The sequence below is a fragment of the Trichoplusia ni genome, unplaced genomic scaffold (assembly GCF_003590095.1).
Source record: "Trichoplusia ni isolate ovarian cell line Hi5 unplaced genomic scaffold, tn1 tig00002950, whole genome shotgun sequence".
Lineage (NCBI taxonomy): Eukaryota > Metazoa > Arthropoda > Insecta > Lepidoptera > Noctuidae > Trichoplusia > Trichoplusia ni.
Genome location: NW_020800304.1, coordinates 344,010 through 363,199, shown reverse-complemented (window position 1 = coordinate 363,199; position 19,190 = coordinate 344,010). Strand labels below are relative to the sequence as shown.

The following is a 19,190-nucleotide window of genomic DNA, read 5'->3' as shown; positions in this document are numbered from 1 at the left end:
TGTTTCGGGGTCACTTTAAATACATTTTTTTTTTCATATCTTAATAGTCTATCGCGTAATCTCGATCAACAATTTTATTGAGATATACAATTATTAGGTTATACGTCGCCAATTATTTAAAGTACTTTTTTTCGATAATAATTTTATTAATATCAATTGACAAATGTATATGTGTAGTGATGTGGACGCTGTATCGATAGTTTATTAGAATACCTAGCGAGTTATTGAAACTATCGATAAGCTTTGTGTTGAAGGTGCCGGCAAATTAACGGAATGTTTTTATAATACTCAGAATATGATATGACTGTTTATTTCTAGTATATAATGCTGGAACCTCGATAATGAACATTTTTTTAAATATTAGAGCTATGATTTGGAGAGTCCATATTTAATGTATAAGAATAGAAATAAACAGTCGTATCAAGTAAAATTAGCGGTATAGTGGATACAAAGACAATACACAAAATTTGTTCACAATACGTTAACATTAATATACACAATTATATAAAAAAGCAATATACATTCAGTTCTTTCTGGTGCACATCAGATTAAAACTAGATTCCTTCAACTAAAAGTTTATTATAATATCGATATAATGGACAACACTATTCATATCAAAATTTAGTAACACTAACTTTGATATTACATATTTATAAATTCTCGAATTTAAACACAAATTTTATTTCAATATCTTTTATTTAAAGATATTTTTGTTTTAAATTATTATTGTTGCATTTAAATACGAGTATTTATATAATTGAGATAATTTAGACATCATAAATATAAAATTATCGATTTCATCAGTTTTGAAATTACTGCACTATGCAATCAATATTTATTTTCTTTGACTTAGCTGATGCAAACGTTTCGCATAAAACAAGTATGTAATAATAAATTATGGTTTAATTTCGATATTTAAGCGGTGCAATAATTTCCAAACTGTTTACATCGATATTATCAAATTTAAATACATTTCGATACAAAGATCTTTGGATAACTCATATTTCGTCGATGTTTTAAATAAAAACAAATACAAAAGTGAATAATTACGTGTAAATCTGGCGATAGAGGGCGACACCATAGGTTAGGTATAAAATGTCCGAATTATTATAATTAAGTTATATTTTAAACTTTAATAACATTTCTACTCTAAATGAAAATCTGGAGATTCATAATTTTATAGGAAAATTGGTCAAAGTCAACCTAACCTATGTTTACTAGCCAGACCATAGACACAAAACTAACCTACAAAAATCTCATTGCTCTATATCAACTAAATTATACTTAAAAGAAGAATTATAGTCGCGATAATACCTTACGGTCGTAAATAAACAAAAAAAGACTAGATTGTTAAAAAATTAACAATTATTACAAAAAAAATATTGCTTACCGTTAAAGGGGGGGGGGGGGGTTGTTGAATAATCACAAAATATTCATGAGATTTGTTTACAAATATTGTGTTAAACCTAGCACTAAATGTATTTATATGTTGATAGATATATTGGACAACTACTTACGTATAAAATTGACAGGAAACGGGCAAGAAAGTACCGCCCAGAGATATCATGAAAACCAGAATAAATAAAGTAAATAACAATGTTATTTAATATGTGTAGCCAATGTTCTATCAACATACAATATACAAATTATGAACTTCATTTTACACACAAAGCATTAAAATATACCGCTATTTATATGTTTATAAATAATTAACTTAAACATTAAATGTGACGATTATTTTGGTAATATACTTTTTTTATAACTTCATTTAAAAATTGAAATAATCACATTATCATTATTATTTAATAATATACAAAACTTATGCATTACATATAGTATACATGTCTAGCGAAAGAGTTAAAAATAATATTTTATTATTGATAAATCGATAAATATCAATTGCATGTTTATCGATATCGATAATTGATTATATTATCGATTAGAGAATATATTGTCAGCAATAAAAACGCAATTCGATATTTACATAACGCTTCGGTTGTTTATTAGATAAGCGATAATACGAATAGTCGGGAAGATATTAACAGATAGGTACGCGTACGATTGGTACCAAAATCTATTGATTATCACAACGAGAAGTGCATTTGTGAAATAAATCGATTCGATATTAAACATGGAAATTATTGTTTCTTTCATTAATAGACGCATTTAATAGTTATCAGTTTATGATATATTGAGGCACATAATAAGTAATGATCTAAATTTGTGCTAAATGTTTTGTTTTAGCTAAATAGGTAACTATTATCGATAAACTAGAAACAAAGCTGTACTAAAAGCATTTCGTGAGAGCTGTTTGTTAGTTTAAGTCTCTCCACAATGGAACACATTCCTATTCATTTGCAAACATTTTTGTCCAGCCATTATGATGATTTTTTCAGTCAGAATCATCAGTATTCAACACACAGTACTTCACAAGTGCAATATCTCGTCGTAACAACTGACTACCTGTACAGGAATGGCAGTGTTTTATATAATCAAGTTAATCGTGAACATTGTTTCGAAATATCTAACTTTTGAGTCCGAGAGATATGTTTTGATGAAATTTTCTACCACAAAAATAGGAACAATATTTTTTGTTTATAATAGTCATGTCTCAAAGTTTGAAGCATAATTTATAATAAATAATGTATATATGTATTATGACTTTTAAAGTGAGATTTGGCTTTGTGTGAGCAAGACGACGCTACTTGCAGAGTAACATGCTGTCTCATTTCCACAATCCTATTCAAAAAGGTAACAGCACATGCTCATTGCACCAAATAAAAAAATATAAGTTACTTTTTTTTAATAAATTTCAAACAATATTCACAATTAAACGAAAGATTTGGCTTTAAATTAGAGCATCGTCACAAAAGGACATTTACTATAAATTGTTCATTTTTAATATTATGATATAATATTATAAATTCTTATAAACCGTTCAGGTTCTATCGGCGGATGTTACGTCATCAAGATGGCGTATAGAGTATTAAAATAAGTCGCAATTAATTACAATTTGGTTAATAATGTTCTACAGCTATTTGTATGTTTATATATTATACAGCATTCATTGATGTTAGTTTAAAGTTTATTTAAATATTTGTACTTTTTCATAAAAAATTGTTAGTTGTTAATTATTTATAAAAAAACTGGGATTTAGAAGCAATCGGAAAGTATTAAAACCCTATTTTTATTAGTCAGCTAATGTATGTCTGTTTAAATGTAAAAACTCGATCGTTTATTACAGAACTAAGTCCATAAACAATCAATTTATTGTCTATACCACAATAGACAAGTTTATTTACCTTTTAAACTAACATCTATGAAATATAAGTAACGCTTGTTATAAAATATGTCGCTAGGTGTGTCTAATTGACCTACAAGCCACATCGGGTCTCATTCTAACTAGATTAGAGATACATCACACTGGAATATTAAGAGGACGAATAACCGTAGTCATATATCAAGGCATTTTGAACTTTATGTAACAGCACGGAAAGTTGACATACATTTGTAGTTTGTATACTCTGATTCTTGGTTGGTTAAGTTTGTATGAATTTAGACGTTACGTGACTTGTAAATAAGGTTCATATTGCTAAATATGTAACGATCAGCCATTCGTTTTTAATATTTCAGTGGGACTTAACTCTAAGTTGCGTACACAGAGTCGGTATTAGGTATAGATATAAAAAGAAATAGAAATAAACGAATGAAGCCATATCTAATTAAAATCGATATATCATAAGTAAAATTCATAAGAAAAACGAGCTACCGGTAAAAACTGTATTTATATTTACATGTATTTTTTTACCGATATCTCCAAAGCATAGATCGACTAGTCTAAGGACAGTCAATGATAATTTTTTATTCTTTTTTAATCTATCCTAATACGCGACTAGTGTGCACACACCTTAACATTATCTATTAAATTTGTTATTATCGCTTACTGGAAGGTTCTCATTACTTGTCATGCAGAAAAACATTATAATTACACATTAATTGTTCTCGTAAATAATTTCATTAAGATTGCGAAATAAATCTTTCATATATATTTTTAGGAACCAAATTATGTTGATAATTTATGCAGGTTTGTGTGAGGGATATTAACACATTGCTTGTTTTTATGATTTTATTGTATGATAATTTTTCATCATATTTGTCTTTACTTGAAATAAGACAAAAACTTTAAGTTTGTGTTTTGTGGTTTTATAAATTTATGGTCAAAAATTCATCATTATTCGTCATTTCAATGCCAAAGTTTTGAATTTATTATTTATATTTAATTTAACCAAAAGATTTGTTATGAAACCATCATATAAGTAATTATAACATACTTGACACAGTTTAAACTATTCCAATGAAAATTGTTTGTACATAAGAGGCATCAAAATAAAATCTTACATAATAATCCCTCATGAATGTGTTTACATTCCTCACAAAAGCCCGCCTACTCAGTAATACACAAACAAAGCGCATACGATAGTGAGCCGCGAGCAGTCCGCAGCTGACAGCGCGACACTCCTCAACAGAAGCAAGCGTACAAACGGGACATGTCTAGCGTCCACGTTGAGTTGTGTCGGTTTCTGGAAACAAATTATGTCGTTGTAGTGTCTATCCTGAGAATGATTCTTTATTAAATAATGCAATAGTACACTGCAATCTGTGTCAGCTCCCCTCTGGTTGTGTCCGTAACTAGTCGGGCAATCCCGATAAATATGTGTGAGTATTTAATCATTCATATCGTTTGTACCATTGTATGACCTATCACCTAATCAACTTAATGCAAAGCAAGCTAACGACGAAAACTTAAAATACCATTAGGGCTTTAGGTAACTTAGGTGGCAAGAGCAACCTTTCTCTTACGAAATGTTCAGTCCTAATGCAGGACACATGTTTCATTGAAGTCCCTGCTACTGCTACTTTAAACCTACATTCACATTACACGATTCAAGCACCCCGCTTCCAACTTCTGCGGCATAGTTCATAAGGGGACGACAAGAATATTAGTACATGTATGTTGCTCACCATCAGGGATCCAGCGGATGCGGCGGCGAGGCCCCGCAGCTGCTGTCCTCCGAGTGGAGAGGCTCGCACATCTCCGTGCCCACCTGCGGGAACACAAACCATCAGATATGGAGAACTTCAGCACACGATCTGACAGCTTGTAGGAATACAAACAAAGAATTTCCCGAAGCTTCTTCAAGTAAGCCTCTTTTAAACATTTCTAAAACACATTTGCCTCTTGCAACGGTTAAGAAGTAAATTGTATAACCAGTATTTATTTAACCTATAAGCATACCAATAATAAAAATACAGCTCAAAACAATCCTATGTTTCTATCGATATTTTGGCAAGTTAACCAAACACCATGAATATCGAGGCTAGCTACATGGTGTAAATAACGTAAAAATATTTTTAGAAATGGCATAGGAATGTTATAATGTATGCTTTACCTTAAGTACATCGTGCAGCGAGCTCATGCTGCCGAGACTGAGAGGAGTTATCGACCGTTCCAGCAACAGTGACCCGCTGCCTTGAGACCCGCCGCCTATCGACCTGAGGAACACATACATTCATTATGAAATATAATAATTACAGAGTTGATGACGTGGAATAACTATGAAATATGTATAAACAAAAAGTATTTCGTTAATTAACCAATGTACACTGAGTGACACCACCGTGGGAGTTTACCAAGTTGTACACTGTAATATAATGGAATCGACTGATTTATTGTATTTTGAATAAAATGTCCTGCACAGGTAACGTAAGTTTTTGCTGTGCCCGACACGGTCTATAATGGTTCTGTATCATTGTATTTTTAAGATCATCATGTACATTATGAAAGGCAATAAAACATTGAGTATTAAGAGGATCTCGATAGGCAACATTTTCTACTCGTAACCTTAGCGAATACATATTTTTGCTGATAAATATTGTGTACTGTATTTACCTGTCCATAGGTCTATGATGGTGCGGTGAGGGTGGTGATGGCGGCGCTTCACCCGCCTGCAGTCTGGCCCCACTTCGCCATGAACCTGACAAAATACATCTATATTAGTACAATCTTAGAGGTTATGTTTAAAAATAACGCAGGTCGGTCCAAAATCTGGATAGGTTCTTGATATCTGGTTTGTATTGATATAGGTTCTACTTTCTAATGGATAACCTCCTTATTGATTCTACGTAGAAGACAAGCCAAGCTGTCCACACCAAACATAATTGAATTTACATTGATATACCATGCTACCAAGACAAGCTCTGGTACATACGATTGTATCTAACGTGAGCCTGACCTAATAAGATTGCAAATTTGGCTGAGGTTTGGTGATAGACCTTCTCCAACTGAGATCACTACATTTGTAGAAACGATATGGTGAAGAACGGCGTTTTATTTCGATTTCTTTTTCAGGTTTGAAATCATCAAATTGCTTTTCTTTCAAATTGAGATGAATGGAACGGAGAATGTCAGACTTCCTCAGTCTTTCGGAAGGCACGATAAATTGTAGTTCCCAGCTATTATTTATACATCTTTGACAGTCGCTACAGGTAGTTAGAAGCTAGAAAGTCTGACAACCAGTCTAATCAAGGGGTATCGTGTTGCCCAGGTAACTGGGTTGAGGAGGTCAGATAGGCAGTCGCTCCTTGTAAAACACTGGTACTCAGCTGAATCCGGTTAGACTGGAAGCCGGCCGAAACATAGTTGGGAAAAGGCTAGGCCGATGAACAGCTGGTAGGTTTATGCTGGGATTTGGTCTGAGGCGTGGGCCAGTGGGCACTAGCGTTACCGTTGTAGGAGCCGGTGGCGTGCGAGACGGTGAGCGGCGAGGCGCGCTTGCTGCTGTCGCGCGAGCCCAGGCGCGGCGCGTCGTCCGCCGTCTCCAGCGTCGTGGGCAGGTCCAGCAGCCGCTGCGAGCGGATGCCGTCGCCCGGGCCCATGTGCGACAGGTGCGCGAAGTTCGTGGGGGCCGAGATCAGGCGCGAGCGACGCTCAGACCTAATGGGGAAATATTAAATCAATTGTCTAGGGAAATATGGTCTACTTACGACAAATTATAATGAAAAACGAAAAGAAAGAGCGTCAAACGTGGTTTCTTTAAAGATAAATCCATTATTTTGCATCCCCCGAAATTACGAAAAAAACAATTGTTACGGTGCCAAAATTACGCGATTGAGAGTATGTATATGAGTTCTCAATCGCGTAAATATATATACAAATGGCCAAAATTCATCAAGAAGATACTAAAACATCGAAAATAAGTCCAGCGATACATTCAAAATCAGCATCAAGACTAGCTGCAGAGGCTACAAAGAATAGCTGAATAGGATAGCCACACTAAACTTTAATGGACAGTAGCTGTTTTCATTGCAGTTTAAGCTTAGCTTAACACCTATCCTTATACAACACATTAAATAAATAACCAATATAATAAATACTATATCAAAGTAATTAACTTACAATCTGTTATGCGCCTCTATCGCTTGGTGTGACTGCTCCCTGATGGAAAACCGTCTCTTGGTGCCCCATAACGATGTGTCGACGGCGATCGGCGGGTCTGACGCTCGCGGATCTAAAATATAAAGTTTATTTATAGCTGTTTTCAAACAGTTACGAGTTACTATGGCTTCGGCCTGTCTTTATTAACTGGAACTAACATGCGAACAGCAAAAAAGAACCATTATGACATGTATGTCTAAAATCGGCTAATTTATGTTTGTCATTTGTAACTGATATGGGTTCTCAAGTGAAACATTTTTATTCTTCTCATGCAATATTTTATCTACAGTAGAGTAATAATCTATATTAATATATAATATCTATACTAATATATAAAGCTGAAGAGTTTGTTTGTTTGTTTGTTTGTTTGAACGCGCTAATCTCGGGAACCACTGGTTCGATTTGAAAAAATATTTTTGTGTTGAATAGACCATTTATCGAGGAAGGCTATAGGCTATATAACATCACGCTGCGACTAATAGGAGCGAAGATACAATGGAAAATGGGGAAAATTCTAACCACGTGGACGAAGTCGCGGGCAACAGCTAGTATAATATATAATATATAATATATAAAGCTTGTTTGTTTGAACGCGCTAATCTCAGGAACTACTGGTCCAATTTGAAAAAATATTTTTTGTGTTGAAATCCATTAATCGAGGAAGGCTTTAGGGTATAAACCATCACGCTAAGACTAAGAGGAGCGAAGATACATACAAAGGAAAATGTGAAAAAAATAGGGCAGGTATAAATCATAACTTATATCTTCTACCCACGGGGACGAAGTCGCGGGCAACAGCTAGTAATTTATATGTCAGAACAACGCTAATAGATTTTTTCCTTTGGGTAATAGCTTTCTAGTCAGCATACCTTTACACCATCACCACACACATCCATTTCTATAGCCTCATTAAACATAACAACAAACGTACGTGTCAACAGCGGCCTCAAGTATATGATGAAAGGCGCGGCGTCGCTTGTGAAGGGGAACCCGTTCCCGCTGCCGCCGCCCACGCAACATATCCAGCCCGTCTCGTCTAGCGGCCGGGCGTTTGCTGAAAACAAATATATTGATAAACACTGCAAATACATGTAAAGAAGAGTTTTGATATTAAGAAATAAATATTAATTATTATTTTAAAGATTTTTCGAACGGTCCCAACCGAGTAGAATCCGATCTCGTGGTTATTTTACAGTTTACTCCGTAACAAACTTCATCATATTATAATTAACTTGTAACATTAATTTCTTTTGACATTCAAACCTATGACAGCCATCACAATGTGTCAAATGTTTGTCAGACAATTAGGTACAGCATTTTAAATAGAAAATTAAATTTGTTTTTTATGTCATTGCATCAATTTTTGGACATTTTCTCACCGACACCTTACCTTGCCTAGACTGCTACGAACATTTCTGCCGTTCTCGAGTTATAGCGAGACCAGCGAAGAGCATTTATTTTTTTTATATATAGAAAAAGAAAACACGTGATACTCTTATAGGATAGTTCACTTGGATGTTGAATATAGTAAAAACTACAATTGATTCAAGTTTACATTAATTTAATCATGATCAAGGTTATTCATTATTAATAACTAGCTTTTGCCCGCGACTTCGTTCGCGTGGAACCCTACATCAAACAACGGAACCAATTTAGAATTTACGAAACAGGACCAATCCACATAAACGACCATACAGCCGACAATACAATTTTACCACGACGGTACCGAAGCGCTCGGCCGATACCCAACCAAATGCGTGTAACGAAACCATAGCGCGATCTATTTCGATCTCAACGCCATCTATCGACCATAGTGACAACTCGGATTATTTATCTATACTCCGTTCGGGCATTTTCTTTGTACTAAAAGTAGTATTATATTTTTTATATGTTATTTTATTATTTTTTTCATACCTTTTTACTATTTATTTACTTTTTTCCGATGAATTAAAACAACATGAACCGAACTCGTGTAACGATCGACACCATTGCGCGTAGTACTAATAGAATTATCTATACTCCGTTAGAGCATTTTCTTTGTAGTAAAACTTTTATTGTATTAATATTATTTTTTTTACACCTTTTTAATGTTTATTTACATTTTTCTGATGGATTTTCCGATGAATTAAAACAATAACATGAACCGAACACGTGTAATGACACCATTGCGCGATTAACGCCATCTATCTACGGAGCATAGGAACAGCTCGACATTTGACCAATAGATGGCACTATTATATAGTATGTCCGTAATAAATTTTATTTTTTATTTTTATTTTTTGTAATAAAAACTATCCTATGTCCTTTCTCAAGTTTCAAACTATGTCTGTACCAAATTTCACACAAATCGGTTCAGTAGTTTAGGCGTGAAGAAAAGACAGACAGACAGACAGAAAGACAGACAGACAGACAGAGTTACTTTCGCATTTATAATATTAGTTTGGATATCAATTTACGTGTGATCTACAGGTCAATATAATATGACGTGAAGAAACCAGATTTATTATTTTTACATTGGACATGACATCCTGTGTTCATTTAATTTCCATTGTTTCCAATACTTACGTATATTCATAGTCTGCACCCAGTCCCCTGTCTCGATGTCGTACACGTCTATATGCGTCGCGGTGAATATTAACAAATGGGAATCGTTTATCGCTGAAACAAACATTGATATATTACTTTGAGTTTCTTCAAGATCATCAAAATCTGTTCGGTTGTATGTACTGAGTTACATGTGAATATTTATAGCGACGTGTTTGAAAAAATACCAGGACTCTAAATTACGAAAGGCTTTGTTTTGTTTGTTGCTATACTAGACTATAACAATTATGTTAATAATTAGAATAAAAAGTAATTTGTCAGATAATAAAAGATTTTTTTTCCACTTTTGATGATTAAATTAAACGATCAACTTTGATTACTTGAAATTATATATTAAATTATTAGAATTAGACGCGGGGTCCGCGGTAACGCGCGATCGCCCGCGCCGCCCGACAAGCGGGGAGGCGGGTACGCGGGGGCCGCGGCAACGCGCGATCGCTCGCGCCGCCCGGCAACGGCGGCAACGGTCATTCGGCCACAGGAGAACTGAGCGCACCGGACGCGCACTGCGCACGCGTCGCTCACCTAGACTTTATCTATCTACATTGTAATATTGAGCCGTTTCAATTTAATATATAATTTCAAGTAATCAAAGTTGATCGTTTAATTTAATCATCAACAACCAGTGATATCCTGGTCAAGATTAAGTACTGAATTATTCCTCCCTTTTGCTTTCTGTTTTCTGAGTAGTGGCAATAAATCAAGCTGCGTGGACCCGATGTCGTGTGATTTTGGTAGTAATGCTCACCATGATGCGTCGGATGCGCAGTGTACATGAGCTCGGTGTCCCTGGCGCGGTGTCCGTTCCTGTCCACGTACAGCGCCAGCGAGTTGAACACGAGCAGCGTGTCGCTGGAGTTGGGCACGGGGGCGCAGCCCAGCGGCCGCGCGCCCGAGTGCGACAGGAACAGGTTCACCTGGTTCTCCGGGTGGACTAGCGCTGTGGGGACAAATCGAAGTTGGTTTAGGTGTATACGCTACTGGGTGGAAGGGACATCGACGCATTCCCGTTTTCTAGGGCATGATTTGAGACCCAATGCGTTGGAATTTTTCACCGGTCTTTTCATGAAAATTGCATTTTTTTGCAAGTTTGCACTATCTTCTAACAGTGCGATCTTAACGCCCTGCGGGTATACATTGCGGGCAACAAAATTACTAAATCTGTAATCCTTCATTTTCGCGTTCTAGAAGAACAGATAGTTTATCGGTCATCACGAAATGAACGAGATAGTGGGTGGACCAAGAAACACGTGGTGTGGTGAATAAGTGAATATTCGGTATCCATAGACACTTAAATTCAGCAGAATATTTCATAATCAGTTAATTTATCAAGATCTAAGGTAAATCTTAAAAATCTGTTTTGTTCTGAAAGCATATTCGTGAAATAGATGAGACAGCCCAACTCGAGGCTGGCTATCCATGACTCACACTGCGCGGGCTGGTCGAGATGCGGGCGGCGCGGGTCGGGCAGCGCGTGCGCGGCGAAGCCCCCGCGGTAGCCCAGCAGCAGGCGCGCGCCCGCCAGCTGCACGCTGCACACGGCGCCGCACGCGCGCAGCTCCGCCACGCGCACGCGCCGCGCCGCCGTGCGCGTGATCTCGTACACGTTCACCACGTACGCGTTCTGCGGGATATACACTCGTCTTATACTCTAGTATAGCAGTTTTACCATGCGCTCGGTCAAGGCATGTAAATCAATACCTAATATGTTAAACGATGCACAGGCGTGACGATAAATTTAGTTTCTAGCTTTTATAGCCATCATGTCCAGTTCCGATCGAGACAGCGTACTTCTTGTGGAAGAAACTTCTTGTAAAACGCAAAAAAACATGCAAACAACCAAACCAGGAGAAGAACCTTCCGTCTAGCATTTTCCTAGCCTGTTCGCATCGCATTATTAATAAACCAAAAGATAAGACTACTGCATTTTCTAGCTTTTCTTAATTTCACATTCGATATACAAGCGATTAACTTTAGAAACTAATTACACAGTTTCAGCTATTATCAATGAAATCTAAATGTACCTGTCGTTTACACAGCACGGCGAAGCCATGCGCGGCGTGCGACAGCGGGCCAGCGGCCAGAGCGAGCGCGCCCTTACTCTCGGCCAGCTTCACACACTCAACCTCGGCGCATTCCAACGCGCGGATCGGGACCAGGCGGACGTGTCGACCGCGGCCGGCTATCACCACTGTTTTATAAAAGGAAAATATAAATATGAAGCAAAATAATTATGCAACACGTGTATCAAAAAATGTATAAACATGGAAAAACGGATTTGCGCATTACACATAGAACGTAGATTAAACTTTAGTAGGACACAAAACTACTACATGACACATACATAATATAACTTGAACACATACAGAAGATATAGGCACAAAAGTATACAAGAATGAAGACAGTCGATGATCTGAAGTTTGACGAAGTTTCACGATGTATTGCGCCGCGCAATTCCGGTGAATATCAAAGGATTTCCAAGTATTGCGAAAGCAACGAAATCCGTTGGCATTCACCGAGATCGAACGGCACATTTTGTTTTTCTGCTGCTCACGGGACGTCTTCTTGAATATCAAATTTCACTAATAGCTGTAATAAATATATAATTTGAATTACACAAGCTGCGCTGATATTTGCAGATTTTTTGACATTGACGCGTATGCATGAAAAAAACAAGTCAGTTTTGATTCTGGAAACAACAGGCTTTGTTAGAAAAATTTGAAGATATAATTCATTTATTTCAATATCAATTGGAAGCTACCCGCTTCATTGGCATCTATTACAAAAATGTAATCCGAGCAACACAAGACGTAAACTAAAGCATCGATGAATTGGGGAAGATACATTATCAGTTAACGACGAAGCTGCGTGTTCGTTAACGCCCCGTTCGTTCCAAACCGCTAGTATGATAAGGCTCTACCCCCTCACCTAGCAGCTGCTCGTGCGGCACGTAGGCGATGGTGGCGACGGGCGCGTGCGCGCGGCGCGGCGTGAGCTCGGCGCGCTCCAGGTCCACGAGCGCCAGCCCCGCCTCGCCGCCGATGCACACGCGGCCCCGCTCCAGCACGCACGCGCACAGCGCGTTGCGCACCGCCGCCGCCGCCGTCGTGTCCAGCAGCACGCACGCCGCGTATACCTGCACAGTGACACTCAGCGTCAGGATGGCCTTGAGACCATGTGCACTATTTACTACCTCATCATCGGTCTAGATTTTTCCCAACTATGTTGGGGTCGGCTTCCAGTCTAACCGGATTCAGCTGAGTACCAGTGTTTTACAAGGAGCGACTGCCTATCTGACCTCCTCAACCCAGTTACCTGGGCAACACGATACCCCTTGGTTAGACTGGTTGTCAGACTTTCAAGTTTCTGACTACCTGAAACGACTGTCAAAGATGTAGGAATAACAGTCGGGACCCACAATTTAACGTGCCTTCCTAAACACGGAGGATCTTGTTTTTTCTTTGATTAATGTTGTGATACAAAATTCAAATAGTATTTTATAAAAGAATACCCTCAAAGAAAGCAGTATTAACGCTGGAAACTGCAATATCACGGTATTAAACATTTTCACATCAGCAAATCTCACAATACTTCATTATAATATATAAATACTTACACATTTGTCCGGCAAGTTGTTTCTCTTGAGTATCCTATGCAGTTCGCTGAGCGCGACCACCCATTTCGTCTTTTCCGATTCTGACTCGGCCAGCATTAGCGTGTGTGATCGCTTGCCGCCTTCTAGTTGTGACGTTGATATCTATACAGAGATTAGTAACTATAGTGATTTATATGCAAAGAGATTAGTTACTATAGTGTAATGATGGATGGTGGCTATGAACCGGTCGCCCTGGAGAACGTATAGAGAGGCCTGTGTCCAGCAGTGGACCGCTATAGACTGAGATGATGATGATGATAATGAAAGATGGATCCCAAAAGGTCCAAAAGTATACTTTAACTTTCTATGGAACAACATGTGTTCATTTCCATGTTACAGACAAGTTCACAATGTTTATCTTGAAAGTTAATGCAAAATTCACAATGTATATCTAGAATGAAAATTAAGCTTACTTGGACACTAATTAATTGAATGTCACAAATTATCACATCAATGTAACGGTTTGCACCTAATCATTATGTTACAGTTACAGTTAAATAACGTTGTTAACATAAAAGTTATGTGAAGTATTTATTTTCGCTATTCAAATGTATATCCATTGTTAAAGTACTGTGAAGGTGCAAATAAAATTATTTTTAGAATGATATCAACATACAAATAGCCTATAAAACAGAAAGTGTATCATAAACTCACCCTAAATATACAAGGTATGTCCCTTTTGCTGGCGTGTATGACGTCCGACTCCTTGACTGAAGCCACGCTGAACTCTGGATCGCGCATGTCTAGAACTTGACTCACGCATACCGATGGTAACGCGTTTCTGTGTACAATTGCTTTAGTTAGTTAGAATAAAATTATTTAGGATAATACAGAAACAATACGGATTCTTTTGACGCAATAGCCTAGCCTAAAAGCTAGCACACATTAGAAATTGCCGCTACGGCGCATGTTTCACAAGTGACTCCAATGTTCATGAAATCCCCCGCGGCTCAAAAGTCAGGAATGTTCTTTTTTTTTTTTCAAATAAAAAACCGTCTTATTATTGCATTTTTTAATGTGTGCCTGTTGTTATCTTCAATACATTTAACATGTTTGATAGTTTTTTTTTGTCTTGTTACATAATCTCAACAATTACAATAAAAATCGATACTCAAAAGAAATAACAACACTAACCTGTCTTGTGATATGTCGTAAAGAAACAGTTTGAAGTCGCAAACGACCACGAACTGTCTCATCCAGCCTTTCTTCACGCCACCCGGTTTCGGTACCTACGTGTAACGAATACATCGCTTTAGTTTACACAATCTTTACAAGGACTAAGAAGAATTTTTTTCTTTGCAATTCATTAGACAACTGGATACGTTTCCTTGTAATTTATTACGAATTTAGATGCAGGTTTTTTTTTTAATATTTCGGAAAGAAATATCTAGTAGACTTTTTAAAACAAGTAAATTATTAATCAGACTCCATAAACATTTCAAAAAGATGCACAAATAAACAATATTTTAAGGTCTATCACGCTACAAAGTCAGCCTACAACTGAATACAAAGCAAAGTCTTTGTATGCAATAAGGCATGGCGTAACCTCCGATACAAATCGATGCGTTTTATTATTTATGGTTTAGCCGCAACTTGCGTCAAAGTCTTCAATTAATAAGTCAGTAGGGCGATCGATATTATAGCATGGAGGTGCAGTGATATCTATTTAAGGGTTGGGGTATGAATTATAAAATAGTCGAAAGATCGATACCATACCGCATATTGTGTTTGAAGATAGAGGTTTTAATACTTACTAACGTCTAACGCCATCTAGTTTAAACAAAGGAATGGCATAACCGGGTATTTGACTTAATCTTAAATATGTATGGTAGTAGTACCATCTAGTAACATCTCTTGCAAGTGAAGTCACACGATATTTCAAATCACTGTATTTTTTTCATTTTAATTTTACGAGATTAAACAAAAAAACGTATCAATATACTTTGGAAATCTGTCTGACGGACCAAACAGATTTTTTTTTTCAAATATTCTATAATCTACTTTGCCAATTACCAACAGATCGTTCACTAGGGATCTTTCTTGATTTGTGTCACCCGACCATATACGTGCCTCTCGCTGCCTAAACTATACATAGGAACTGCCCCATAGTCCCTGTTCCGTCGACATCTATGCTTCTGATGGCCGCTGTTATTTTCTCCAACAACTATTTGTCTTTCTCTCAACACATAGTTTTATTTTGTATTAAATACCCATTACATAAAAACAAACAATCACCAACAATACGTACAACCAAGCCAGTCACGCAAAATTATTGGATTGTTTAGGACTGAAGACTTCGGACTGAAGGCTGGCTCGGTCTCTCCGTCAGCTACTATCCCTGGCTATCTGACCACTGCCTCCGGGCGGCCTACCTTGACGTATCCCTCGTAGGCGGTGCCCTGGCCGCGCGCGGGGTCGATGCCGAGCGGGCGGCGCGAGCGCTCGGCGGGCAGCGGGCAGCGCGGCGCCACGCGCGCGCAGCACCACGTGTGCACCGCCAGCCCGCACGTCTCGCACACCACGCCTTGGCGGGTGAGACCGATCTGTTGCAACAAATATACTGTTATATTGACAAGAATAGACAAGTATTTTTGTATAGAAAACTCATAAAACGCATTCAATGTCAGCCAAAACGTCCACACATCACATTACCCTCGCGCTTTCAGAACGTACAAATGATTCTTCCCATAGTTATCCCTCTACAAGGTGACTAGCAATACGTACGTGAGAAATTTACCGACCCTCACGTAGTTTTAAAGCCGAACCGCTGGGTAGTACATACAGTTTATGAAATTTATGACCTATATATAAGCCAAAACCCTTTTCAACTAAGTTAATTATTAATTCATTAAACGTTGAGGCCTCTGGATGTTTGGAGCTGTATTTCCGTGCATTCTTTTAAAGAGGTCTGAGAGGACTCTTCTTATGAAGTTATACAACGAATGAAACGCCATTAAATAATATAGAGTAAGTGCTAGCTTAATACTTACCATGAGCGACGTACAGTGATTGCATTTCGTTGGACTACTGAAAGTTCGCACCAAGAACTGGTGAACCTTCTGCTTGCCCGGCACGGAGGGACCTAATGATGGATCCTGTGACAAAACATACATCATCTTAATCGTTTTTATCATCTTTATACTAAATGAATGTTTTAGATGTCTTAAAGATGGTTAACCAAAAAATAGTCTAAAAAACAGCTTGGGCAACTATTTTTTTACCATAAGCAATGGTTATTTGCTTAAACTTGATCTTTAGTTATTGACACAGACATCATAATACATAATCAAAATATTCAATTGTCTAGCTTCCACTGTTCGTGACAGACAGTTGAAATAGGGTTCTGTTTTTACCGTTTCTATAGTACGATACCCTAACAAAACACTAGAAATTGAGCTGAAGACTTATTAAAGATGAAATCTACCAATAAGTAAACTTAATTATTGATAAAAAAACTCACAGTGGACATTTCACTCGGCGAACTTTTACTGGAGGCCGGCGACGAGGCCCGAGGCTCCAGCTCGTCTTGCAACTCCACGGAGCCACTCAACGCCGCCGACTGCTGCGACCCGTACATCAACTGAACGGACAAATTGTATTCAATAGGTGTTAATTAACTTAACACCCCAAAAAACTACCTTATTTCTGTTAGGATACAGTTCAAAGTGCAATACAAGGGAGAATTTGGTCTTGTATCCATATGTTGTATTATTTTTGTATAAATCTTCTGCAATAAGGAATACTTGCGCGCGGGGAAAGAAGTCTAAGTGGGATATTTATAGGCTGGCGTTATATTATAGTATAACATAGCTTGGTAATTGCAATTTATTCAGTTTGAATATGATGAAACTTTTTGACTATTTTCGTGCACGTCTCTCACAGAGATTTAGTAAAATATTTTGTTAGAGAAATAATGCAAGAAAATGTTTCATAAAACTTAACAGTACAAACACCTCTTGTGTTTCCACCACCATTAAAGATAACACAAGTATCGACTTTTACAAGTCTCTCCTGTTTTGGAATATCAAAACAACAACAAATGAAAAGCAAATTTTGTAAAATTATTGCTGACGAATTGCTAATTAGTAATGGAATATGATGGTGAGAAGACGATATTTATATTTACAAAATTAAAGATAAATAATAAAACAAAAATAAAAACATGAAATACCTTTGCATTGCAACAATGCTGGTTTCTGTAACGGTAGTGCGGCGACATCTGTGCGAGTAACGGATAACCAAAAACAAAATGGCCAAATAAAAATAATAAGCTTTTATAATTATTATTATAACACTGTATTTTAATCAAATATTCGAAGACAGTATTTAAAAATTAAATATAAACATTCATTGTTTTTTCTATCTTCTGTAAAATCATAAAAATATAGTGTTATAATAAAATAAAACTGTCACCTTAAAATTAGTCACAAAATAAAGCTTTGAAATGTATTCCAACTTTTACAAAATGTTTAAAATCAGTAGAAACCCACTCAAATGCGTGTGGAACTCGCAACACTTTTCTGTACACAAAGACATCAAATATTCTTTAAAAATCAACCTTAGAGACTAATTTGATTTTTTGTTTCAAATATCCACTATGAAAACAGGACGCCAATTTTCACCTGGTATTCGTTATCTTACATTCACAACTTCAACAATCTTACTTTCTTATTGTATTTTTTATTTTAGTCAAAGTACTCCCATTTACACAATTCAAGTGGTCGTGGTACACTCTTTGAGTTAAACAAGAAGGAATATAATTGGAAAACATTTCAACAAAAAATTAAATGATGAAAATGAGACGAATAACAAAAAAAAAGCATTAAATTAGATGATCGTGTCAATGTAAAACTTACCTTCTGTTCATTGATAGAAGCCACATTATCGTAGTGTCGTTCCGTAGGCGCTTCCTTTAGGAATTGGTCTAGGTAGCTCATTTGTGACGGCGGCCGGTCCAAGACTGAAATTTGAGAACATATTTAAGTATATTTTATATGATTTTGTATGATCTAGTGTTTTATTTTACTTGTAAAGTACATTTTTGATTGAATTTGGTAATACATAGTTACAAAGACTTGAATGCGATAATGATCTATTAAATAAAGTATACAGGGTGTATAGAAAGATAGTACCATCTCTTTTACTCATTAAAAATATAATGACGTCATGAAATAAATCTTAATTATAATTTACATGGAAAATAAAACACTAGACCAATACTTTCTCAATAAAAAAGTCTTATTAATAAAATATTATATATTATTAAGATGTAATTTTATGATATAATAATAAAATAAAAAACACATAAACCAATCCCAACCCAAACCACGTTCACAAAAAGTAATTAAAAACGTTACAACTATTAGATAATTAGAGTATAGTCGAGCACAAAAGTGTTATTAATTTATTTTAATACAAGCATTGTGTAAATTTGAT

The 19,190-nt window shown here is 36.6% G+C and overlaps 1 protein-coding gene across 7 annotated transcripts in view; it reads right to left on the bottom strand.

Annotated features, from left to right (window-relative positions):
- Positions 1 to 1,977: 1,977 nt before the first annotated feature.
- LOC113507599 (serine/threonine-protein kinase Genghis Khan) overlaps positions 1,978 to 19,190 on the bottom strand; it is a 52,362-nt gene continuing 35,149 nt past the window's right edge. For 6 of the 7 annotated variants that reach the window (XM_026890449.1, XM_026890453.1, XM_026890451.1 and 3 more), the window contains 20 exons: positions 18,611 to 18,714; positions 17,926 to 17,973; positions 17,215 to 17,334; positions 16,745 to 16,849; positions 16,127 to 16,297; positions 14,889 to 14,983; positions 14,409 to 14,535; positions 13,716 to 13,856; positions 13,028 to 13,235; positions 12,124 to 12,290; positions 11,528 to 11,723; positions 10,848 to 11,039; positions 10,061 to 10,153; positions 8,427 to 8,549; positions 7,457 to 7,568; positions 6,786 to 6,994; positions 5,951 to 6,035; positions 5,451 to 5,553; positions 5,023 to 5,105; positions 1,978 to 4,580 (listed from right to left, as the gene is read on the bottom strand). In XM_026890449.1, coding sequence (XP_026746250.1) covers positions 5,025 to 5,105; positions 5,451 to 5,553; positions 5,951 to 6,035; positions 6,786 to 6,994; positions 7,457 to 7,568; positions 8,427 to 8,549; positions 10,061 to 10,153; positions 10,848 to 11,039; positions 11,528 to 11,723; positions 12,124 to 12,290; positions 13,028 to 13,235; positions 13,716 to 13,856; positions 14,409 to 14,535; positions 14,889 to 14,983; positions 16,127 to 16,297; positions 16,745 to 16,849; positions 17,215 to 17,334; positions 17,926 to 17,973; positions 18,611 to 18,714 — 2,480 coding nt within the window. In that variant the 3' untranslated portion in view covers positions 1,978 to 4,580; positions 5,023 to 5,024. The remainder of the gene's footprint in view (positions 4,581 to 5,022; positions 5,106 to 5,450; positions 5,554 to 5,950; positions 6,036 to 6,785; positions 6,995 to 7,456; positions 7,569 to 8,426; positions 8,550 to 10,060; positions 10,154 to 10,847; positions 11,040 to 11,527; positions 11,724 to 12,123; positions 12,291 to 13,027; positions 13,236 to 13,715; positions 13,857 to 14,408; positions 14,536 to 14,888; positions 14,984 to 16,126; positions 16,298 to 16,744; positions 16,850 to 17,214; positions 17,335 to 17,925; positions 17,974 to 18,610; positions 18,715 to 19,190) is intronic. The other variant, XM_026890454.1, reaches the window with a different exon arrangement.